The sequence below is a fragment of the Heptranchias perlo genome, chromosome 11 (genome assembly GCF_035084215.1).
Source record: "Heptranchias perlo isolate sHepPer1 chromosome 11, sHepPer1.hap1, whole genome shotgun sequence".
In the NCBI taxonomy this organism is placed as follows: domain Eukaryota; kingdom Metazoa; phylum Chordata; class Chondrichthyes; order Hexanchiformes; family Hexanchidae; genus Heptranchias; species Heptranchias perlo.
In genome coordinates this window covers 8,195,679-8,206,063 of record NC_090335.1, presented here as the reverse complement: position 1 = coordinate 8,206,063, position 10,385 = coordinate 8,195,679, and the positions used below count along the sequence as shown (strand labels likewise).

General features: G+C 44.8%; 1 protein-coding gene across 2 annotated transcripts in view; it reads left to right on the top strand.

The window, feature by feature from the left end:
• The first annotated feature begins 5,198 nt into the window (after window positions 1-5,198).
• prdx4 (peroxiredoxin 4) overlaps window positions 5,199-10,385 on the top strand; it is a 28,786-nt gene continuing 23,599 nt past the window's right edge. Inside the window, exon 1 of one of the 2 annotated variants that reach the window (XM_067992500.1) lies at window positions 5,199-5,452. In XM_067992500.1, the coding sequence (XP_067848601.1) occupies window positions 5,251-5,452 (202 nt within the window). In that variant the 5' untranslated portion in view covers window positions 5,199-5,250. The remainder of the gene's footprint in view (window positions 5,453-10,385) is intronic. The other variant, XM_067992499.1, reaches the window with a different exon arrangement.

Here is a 10,385-nt window from a genome sequence, read left to right as displayed (position 1 = left end):
AATAAATGGCTACCGTTCTCATTACACTGCTCCTCTCCCCAATGGACAGCTTCATTCCGCTCCAAATGCTCCAGTCCCCTCCACACGCTCTACTGTCCGTTAAGATTGCTCCACTCCTTTCTGCATGCTCCGATCCTCACTAGACTGCTCCACTCCCCTCCACACACTGCATTCCTACCATAGATTGCTCCACTACACTGCTCCATTTGCGACTGAACCCAGGTACTAGGGTTGCCAACCCTCCCTGATTGTCCAGGAGGCTCCCGGAATTAAGGATTGATTTCCCGGGCACTGCTGCGACCAACCAAAAAGAAAATTCTGCTGTATCTGGTGAATCTGCTTCGTGTAACTGAGGAGCATTCATGAGAAACTAAGCAGGCTATATTCCGCCCACTCTCAGGAGGACCACTTGGGGGAGAGTAGCTCCTGGGAACAGGCACTGAGAGAGGCGGGCTGTGGCCTTGTAGTTGTGACCAGCTCCAGCACGAATATGGAGTAGGTGCCACCAAGAAATCGTGGGCTTGGAACTGATTCTGGAGGCGGTGTTGCTTTTACAATATGTTCTAGAAAATGGTGAAATTTGGTCCTGACTGCGGAGGGGGAGTGAAGGTAAACGCATCTTAAAAGGACATATTTAGCTTGCACGTCTGTAATTCTTCCTTCTGCAATCAAAAATGTCAGTTTTAATTTCTCATGTAAGGTAACCATAGAGTTGTAATGAATTACCATATGTGACAGAAGTAGCACTGCAAACAGTAATATAGCAACTACTTTTGTCCAAAATCAGTTGCAAGTGGAATACATTTAGAGCTTCCAGGATGGGCCGAATAACACCCATTTGTACCATAGATTCTGATATTCTTGACGAACTACTTCTAATCTGCAATGTTCTGTTTCATTTCTCAGATTTACATGGTGGTGGGGGGTGGGGGAGGGAAGAAATAAGAAACAGTTCTAGAATATACCTCCTGAGTAGAGGTGGCATCATAATATGACTGAATTTGATACTAGGTTTGAGAGGGAGAAGGGAGATACAGGGAGTTAAGATACAGATCAGCCATGATCTACATGAATGGCAGAACAGGCTCAAGGGGCTGAATGGCCTACTCATGTTCCTCTGTTCCTATGAGTCACAAACCAGAGTTTTAAGCTTAAGTAAGGCAAACTTCAAAAAGCGGCCTTCCAGTTCTCAGAATTTCTCGCGTGATAGCTGCTGGCACAAAACCATGAACGTAGACACTCAACTACTGGGGACCCAACCTTAACAACATAAGAAATAGGAGCAGGAGTAGGCCATACGGCCCCTCGAGCCTGCTCCACCATTCAATCGGATCATGGCTGATCTTCAACTTCAACTCCACTTTCCTGCCTGATCCCCATATCCCTTGATTCCCCTAGAGTCCAAAAATCTATCCATCTCAGCCTTGAATATACTCAACAACTCAGCATCCACAGCCCTCTGGGATAGAAAATTATAAAGATTCACAACCCTCTGAGTGAAGAAATTCCTCCTCATCTCAGTCTTAAATGGCCAACCTGTTATCCTGCGACTATGCCCTCTAGTTCTAAACTCTTCAGCCAGGGGAATCAACCTCTCAGCATCTACTCTATCATGTTTACCCTTATATGTTTTAATGAGATCACCTCTCATTCTTCTAAACTCCAGACAGTATAGGCCCATTCTACTCAACCTCTCCTCATTGGACAACCCTTTCGTCCCAGGAATTAATCTAGTGAACCTTCGTTGCACCGCCTCTAAGGCAAGTATATCCTTCCTTAGATAAGGAGACCAAAACTGTACGCAGTACTCCAGGTGTGGTCTCACCAAAGCCCTGCACAACTGTAGTAAGACTTCCTTACACTTGTACTCCAACCCCCTTGCAATAAAGGCCAATATGGCATTTGTTTTCCTAATTTCCTGCTGTACCTGCATGCTAACTTTTTGTGTTTCTTGTACCAGGACACCCAAGTCTCTGTGGACACCAATATTTAATAGTTTCTCACCATTTAAAAAATATTCTGTTTCTCTATTCTTCCTACCAAAGTGAATAACCTCACATTTTCCCACATTATACTCCATCTGCCACCTTCTTGCCCATTCACTTAACCTGTCTATATCCCTTTGCAGACTCTTTGTGTCCTCCTCAAAGCTTACTTTCCCACCTAGCATTGTATCATCAGCAAACGTGGATACATTACACTTGGACCCTTCATCTAAGTCATTAATATAGATTGTAAATAGCTGAGGCCCAAGCACCGATCCTTGCAGTACCCCACTAGTTACAGACTGCTAACCTGAAAATAACCCGTTTATCGCTACTCTCTGTTTTCTGTCCATTAACCAATCCTCTATCCATGCTAATATATTACCCCCAACCCCATGAGCCCTCATCTTGCATAACAACCTTTTATGTGGCACCTTATCGAATGCCTTTTGAAAATCCAAATATACTACATCCACTGATTCCCCTTTATCTACCCTGCTAGTTAGACCCTCAAAAAACTCTAATAAATTTGTCAAACACGATTTTCCTTCATAAGGTAAATACAATAAATTTGCAAACTGCAGACAAATGTCATGTGATTGGATGACGTGCTCAAACCTACAGGAATACATCCAACTAGAGTTCGCAGCCCTACCAGGTACTCTGTTCAAATTTTGAGATTTGGAAAAGGCTTTTGTCAGTGCTGTTTGTTCCCCAAGATCTGTTAGTGTTAGCAGGTTGAGAGTCCAATCAACCACGGTGGAGGGGAATCCTCGGCTGAGGAAAAAGGAACAGCTTTCAGAAGTACTGATGTGTAAGGTGTCATCACCGGAACAGATGCGACGGAGACAACGAAACTGGGAAAATGAAAATGGGATGGGAGGAAGTCTAATCAAGGTAGCTGTGGGAGTCAGCATTGGTGGATAGCCTATCCCCGGAAATGGAGACAGAGAAGTCGAGGAAGGATTACCATTGAGTTTAACAACTTTAGATCTTAACCATCGCTCCTATTTTCTCTTGGACAACAGGTGCTGGTTATGGAGGGTGGCTGAACCAGAGTTAACTGGGAGTGGAGGAGGTGTGGGCTGGTGCTTGGGGTGGGGATCCCTTATCTGTACATGGCCGGCAGAGTGGTCCGCAACCCTGGGGTCTACTTGCCTTTTTCCGCCACATTCCTGGGCATTCCAGCTTGTTTTGCCAGATTTTCCATGCTTCCCTTCTCCTCTGCTATTCTGTTGTCACCATTTACACCTCCTCTGAATCCATCCATTTTCACCTCCTTTTGCCTTGCACCCTTTTGTCATCCCTTTTGCATTTAATTACTCCTTCCCTCCACCCCATCACAGACCTCTTCCTTTTGTTCTTTTCCTGCACCCCCCCCCCCCCAACTTTTTCCCTGGCTCTGTATTTGCTTAAAAGCTGTTCATCTTTATCATCTTCCAGTTCTGATGAAATGTCGTCGACTTGAAATGTAAACTCTGTTTCTCTCTCTACAGATGCTGCCTGATCTGTTGAGTGCTTTCCAGCATTTTATTTTAATTTTATCTATGATGCCATAGGCTCTGTAGCCCATGAAGGCAAAATCCTTAAGGACTCTTGTTGTAAAGGATATTTTCACCAATGTATAGAAATTGTGCACTTCTAACAACAACTTGCATTTATATAGTGCCTTTAACATAGCAAAACATCCCAGGACGCTTCACAGGAGTGTTATCAAACAAAATTTGATACCAAGCTACGGAAGGAGATATTAGGACAGATGACCAAAAGCTTGGTTAAATAGGTAGGTTTTAAAAAGCATCTTAAAGGAAAGAGAGATAGGTAGGCGGAGAGGTTTAGGGAGGGAATTCCAGAGCTTAGGGCCTAGGCAGCTGAAGGCACAGCCGCCAATAGTGGAGCAAAGAAAATCGGGGATGCGCAAGAGGCCAGAATTGGAGGAGCACAGAGATCTTGGAGGGTTGTAGAGCTGGAGGTTACAGAGATAGGAAAGGGCAAGGCCGTGGAGGGATTTGAAAAAAAGGATGAGAATTTTAAAATTGAGGTCAGTGAGCACAGGGGTGATGGGTGAACGGGACTTGGTGTGAGTTAGGATACGGGGAAGCAGAGTTTTGGATGAGCTCAAGTTTACGGGGTTTAAGAACGGAAGAAATAGGAGCAAGAGTAGGCCATACAGCCCTTCAAGCCTGCTCTACCATTCAATAAGATCATGGCTGATCTTCAACCTCAATTCCACTTTCCCATCCGATCCCCATATCCTTTGATTCCCCTAGAGTCCAAAAATCTATCCATCTCAGCTATGAATAGACTCAACGACTAAGCATCCACAGCACCCTATAAGGCAAGTATAACCTTCCTTAGGTAAGGAGACCAAAACTGTACAGTATTCCAGGTGTGGTCTCACCAAAACCCTGTGCTATTGTAGCAGGAGTTTCTTACTCTTATACTCCAACCCGCTTGCAATAAAGGCCAGCATGCCATTTGCCTTCCTTATTGCTTGCTGTACCTACATATTAACTTTTTGTGTTTCTTGTACGAGGATGCCCAAATCCCTCTGAACACCGACATTTAATAGTTTCTCGCCATTTAAAAATATTCTGTTTTTCTATTCTTCCTACCAAAGTGAATAACCTCACATTTCCCCATCTGTCACCTTCTTGACCACTCACTTACTCTGTCTATATCCCTTTGCAGACTCTTTGTGTCTTCCTCACAGCTTACTTTCCGATCTAGCTTTGTATCATCAGCAAACTTGCATACATTACACTCGGTCCCTTCACCTAAGTCATTAATATAGATTGTAAATAGCTGAGGTCCAAGTACCGATCCTTGTGGCATCCCACTAGTTACAGCCTGCCAACCTGAGAATGACCCGTCTATTCCTACTCTCTGTTTTCTGTCCATTAACCAATCCTCAATCCATATTACCCCCAACCCCATGAGCCCTAATCTTGTGTAATAACCTTTTATGTGGCACTTATCGAATGCCTTGTGAAAATCCAAATATACGACCTCCACTGGTTCCCCTTTATCTACATCCTCAAAAAATTCTAATAAATTTGTCAAACACATTTATACGAATACACTAATTTTTAAATCCGTCATTCATTTTTCTAAAGTTTTTGTTGGGTCCCTACCCGGCATTGAAGGGGTTACACAACCTTTGCCCCCCCCCCCCCATTGGTTGTGCCGCCCAGGCGGGATGGGGAGGGTGGCGGCTCCGGCGGCGCAGAGTTGAAGGGGAAACGCATGCGCAGGAGCCAGCGAAATGGAGCCCGGGAGCACCAAGTGGCAGTGCGCCGTCCTTTATTTGCTAATCGCCGCTCTCTTGGCGCCCTCCGTTACCTGCGAAAAAGCCAACAAGAAGGAGCAGGAGGAGTGCCACCACTACGCGGGAGGCCATGTGTATCCAGGGGAGGCTTTCAGAGTGCTGGGCTCTGACCACTCTCTGCACCTCAGCAAAGCCAAGAGTGAGTCGCGCACTGGCGCCAGTCGGTCAATGGCCGCGTCCCTTACCGATTGTCTCCTGCTCCCGCTGACGGCTCCGAGGCCATCGGGCGCGCGGTGACTTACAGCTCGCGCTCTGGAATGCAGGGGTGGATTTGAATCGCAACCGTTGCGCGGTGCAGCTCAGTCTCGAGCGCGGCGCCACACGCCGTGGGGTGGGGGGGGCGGCGGGAAGAAACACGCGGTCCGCCCCGGGCGCCACCCACTCACAGCCAGCGAGTGAAGCCGTCGGTGGGTTGGAGTCCCTGTTTTTTTTGTGTGTGTGGGGTTCGTGAGGTAAAAGAGGGAGGGGGGCACGCTGGGGTGTGCGGAGGAGGAGGGGGGAAGAAGCTCAGGGCCCAGTGCTGGCTGTGCGCCCGTTAGTTTTATTTTTGTTTGAGGAGGTGAGCTTGTGCCTGATAACTGAGTAACGGCGCTGCTAAGGACACGTTGCACATTGTTTATTGGCCTGGGCCACTTTCCCTTCTACCGAACGGCTTTCCATAGTATTTACAGCACAGAAGCAGGCTATTCGGCCCAACAGGTCCATGCCAGTGTTTATGCTCCACACGAGCCTCCTCCCACCTTACTTCATCTCACCCTATCAACATATTCTATTTCTTTCTCCCTCATGTACTTCCCCTTAAATGCATCTATGTAGATTTAAAATCTGCTAACTTCAGATGTAACTTTTTAGCCAAAGATTGAGTTCTTGCAAAAATGGATTGTGTACATTGTGTTTTTTAAAAAAATGGATTGAGGTGCTTGTACATTTTGGCCCTCTTATCGAGCATAAAAACAGAAAATTCAGGAATTGTTGGATTAATGTTTCAGGACTTGTGGTTCTGAGGATTTTGAGATCTGAAATGTTAACCCCACTTTCCTCTCCAAAGATTGCTGCCTGACCTGTGCGTTTACAGCATTTTCTGTTATTTCAGATTTCCAGCATCTGCAGCATTTGTTTCTATTTTTCACTAACATCTAGTAACCAGCATTGACATGCTAGAAATACCTATGAACACTGAGCGACTTCCTTGATTGCATTTATGTAGGTTTTTTTTGATTCAGGAAAGACGACGCTGTTACCAGCTGGATCTAAGATTTGCACACTTGTATTGCACTTTACCGCATCTCTAAAACATCTCAAACACTTCATGTACAATGAATTATTTTAGCGTAGTGACTGTTACATAGATGACATGGCAACTATTTTCACAAGCACAATGTGGATTAAGAATGCCCATCAGCCCATCTGAACTTGTTCTTGAATAGCAACCTTGAATCTAGCTACATAGAATTTACAGCACAGAAACAGGCCATTTGGCCCAACCGGTGTTTATGCTCCATGAGCTTCCTCCCACCTTACTTCATCTCACCCTATCAGCATATCCTTCTATTCCTTTCTACCTCAAGTACTTATCCAGCTTCCCCTTAAATACATCTATGCTATTCATCTCAACTGCTCCATGTGATAGCAAGTTCCACATTCTCACCACTCTGGGTAAAGAAGTTTCTCTTGGATTTATTAGTGACTCATATTTATGACTGACAGTTTTAGTCTCTCCCATAAGTGCAAACATCTTCTACCCTATTGAATTCCTTCATAATTTTAAATACCTCAATTAGGCCACCCCACAACCTTCTCTTTTTTTTTCTAGAGAAGCGTGCCCTAGTCTGTTCAGTCTTTCCTGATAGTTACAACCTCACAGTTCTGGTATCATCCTTGTAGATCTCACGCAGAAGGAGGGGAGAGATCAAAAGAAGAGTCACCAACTCCATTAGCTGATAACTCATTAGTGGCACATTCAAGAACGGGAGGGGGAAAACAGGGTTCCGATTTTTCCATCAAGGTGTAGTGAGTGGCACAGAATAAGCCACCAAACCCAAAAAAAATTTAGAAAAAACACTTAACACTTAAAATCAATGGCCTCAGTATTGCAACCTAGGTACATCCACCCCTTACCTCCCTGTACGCTGATAACAAATCAGAACAAAGCACTCATAACATTCATTTTCACTGAGAGGAGCTGTAATCGCATTTCTAGTGAATACAAGGCCCTCTTTCAGTTATCTTAGAAAGTTCGGTAATCCAGCCTTGTCAATCATTCCTTCTGACAACACATTCCGATTGATGATTCCGCCCTCTACCTCAGCCCATCTGTTGCTGAAGCCACATCTACATCTTTGTCACCTCCAGACTCGATTATTCCATTGCTCTTCTGGCTGGCCTTCCATCCTCCACCTTTGGATAAACTTCAGCTCATCCAAAACTGTGCTGCCTGTATCCTATCTCGCACCAAGCCTCGTTTATCCATTACCCTTGTCCTCGCCAACCAATATTGGCTCCTGGTCCCCAATGCCTCAAATTTAAAATCCTTGTCTTTGTGTTTGAATTCCTTTTGTGATCTTGCCCTTCCCTATCTCCAACCTCTAGCCCCACAATTTCCTCCCTCCTTCCTTTTTCTCTTCCCCCCCCACCCCCCCCAGCCGAACTTTCTGTTCCTCTGACTCTGGCCATTTGTCTGTCCTATGCCCCACTATTGGAGGCTGTGCCCTCAGCTGCTAAAGCTGGATATTCTAGAATTGCCTGTTAAAGCCTCCACCTCTTCTCCTTTTGAGTTTCCTTAATGTCACCTGTTTGACCAGCTTTTGGTTACTCTTCCTTTGATTGGCATTCATTTATTTCTGATTTATGCTTCTGAAGCGCCTTGGGACGTTTTTCTGTGTTATAAGTCACTATATAAATGCAAGTTGCTGTTCATCACCCTCTAAAGGAATACTTCCTGACGTCTGTCCAAAATGTGATCAGATTCCTCACTTGCTTCAACACACGCAAGTTCAACTGGCTGTTCTTCTTTCGGCTTTCCTCCAAGGATGTTGAAATTGTGGGATGTGAAGAAGTTCTTGATCAGCCATATTCTTCCATTGCTATCAAGGTATGAGGTGAAATGTTCCTGCAGGCATTGCAGATGTCAAGTCATGGTGCTTTCACTAATGAAACAAAGGCCACACTACTGAAGACTGTCTTGGGAATATTTTGATGCCGTTAATAAACATGTAAAGAAGTAAACACTTTTGCCAGAAGGATGCTGAGGCACATGAAGTCAAAGCGTTGCAACAAGATATTCAGTTATTCAAAGGAAGTCACCATATAGGCAAGTTTAACTAACAAGGATGCCTTTTTAAAAAATTCATTCTCGCAATGTGGACGTCGTTGGCAAGGCCAGCATTTTTTGTCAATCCCTAGTTGCCTTCAAGGAAGTGGTGGTGGGCCGTCTTCTTGAACTGTTGCAGTCCATGTGGTGAAGGTACTCCCACAATTGCTGTTAGGTAGAGAGCCAGTGCCGATGAATGAAGTGATACGTGGCCAAGTCAAAATGATGTGTGACTTGGAGGTGAACCTGGAGGTGGTGGTGTTCCCACGCACCTGCTGGCCTTGTCCTTCTAGGTTTGGGAGGTGCCATCGAAGAAGCCTTAGCCTTGAGAGTACTGCAAAAATGCAAGCACAGAATGTTGGATGTTGCCCTGCAGTACCCACTGAACCTGGGTGTGATACAGGAGGCCTCTTGTTACAGCTCTTAAATCCCTTATCCAGTTGCCTGCATGGACTTGACTTTGGCACTCATCTTTACTAGCACTAAAACAATATTGGGCAAAGACTCTTCCATCTCATTGTCTTGCTTATGTACCGTGCAGTTTGTCTACACCACTAGGAAAGTGATGGCTTTGATGCATACTGATACTTCATGTGGGCACATGGAAATGCATTTGTTGCTTTCCAACTTTTTGGAGTGAAAGAAACTATTCACTGCTACAAAAAATTCCTCATCTTCTGGCAAAATAGCAAATCCTCAAATAATACTAGTACATGTGTAGCACACAAACCCCATTGGCTGGCCACTGCCTCCAATGTTGGCCAATTCATCTGTCTGAATCAGAGCCTTCGCACTCTTGTAGGCAGCACTTTAGGGGTTCTGGATTGCTCTTAACATGGTTTTGATCCTGCGTGAGATGGTATTGTTGAGTGGATGCTACTTGATTGAGGCACAGGGTGTTGTGTTGGAGCTCAAAGAAGATTGGCCCCAATAGTACTACTGGAAAGTGGTTTGCTTCTTCCTGGTCACAATGCATGGAAGTTGAGCGCTCGATGGAGCATGTTGCCTTGCAGTAACCACTAATACTCGAGTCTTTGCTACCTCTATATGCCATGTCTGTGGAGATGGTTATTTGTGTACTTGGCATAGTGTGTACCTTCTTGAACCCATGGCAGGGACATGTTGCATTAGCATGAAGTTCAGAATAAGAAGGAGTGGAGGGTGAGGAAGGGAAGGAACAGCAAGCTGCCAGTGATATGTTCCAGGTTTTGACTTAGCTGGTGAACTCCATGACAGTGACCTGGTGAATCCCAGTTTGAAAAATTGTGCTGTATAGTAAACATTTTATGCCTTATTGAAGTCTCAGAATTTGAGGTAACATTATCTGTAGTAAAGGAGAATTATGTTGAAAAACTTAATCTAAAGCTCTCATGCCATTATGTAACTTGAGGTTAACGGATAGTAAGGGTAAAACATAACTCAATTCATGTTTCCACACATTCCACTTTGATCTGAGATATTTCTGCAGCCTTGTCCAAATGCCTGCAGTTTCTAGGAGGTCATCAGTCATAGGAACAGGAGTAGGCCATTCAGCCCCTCAAGCCTGTTCTGCCATTCAATTAGATCATGGCTGATCTGTATCTTAACTCCACCTACCTCCCTTGGTTCTATAACCCTTAATACCATTGCCTAACAAAAATCTATCAATCTCAGTTTGTAAATTTTCAATTGACCCCCCAGCCTCAACAGCTTTTTGGGGGAAAGAGTTCTACATTTCCACTACCCTTTATGTGAAGAAGTGCTTTCTGATGATATCACTGAA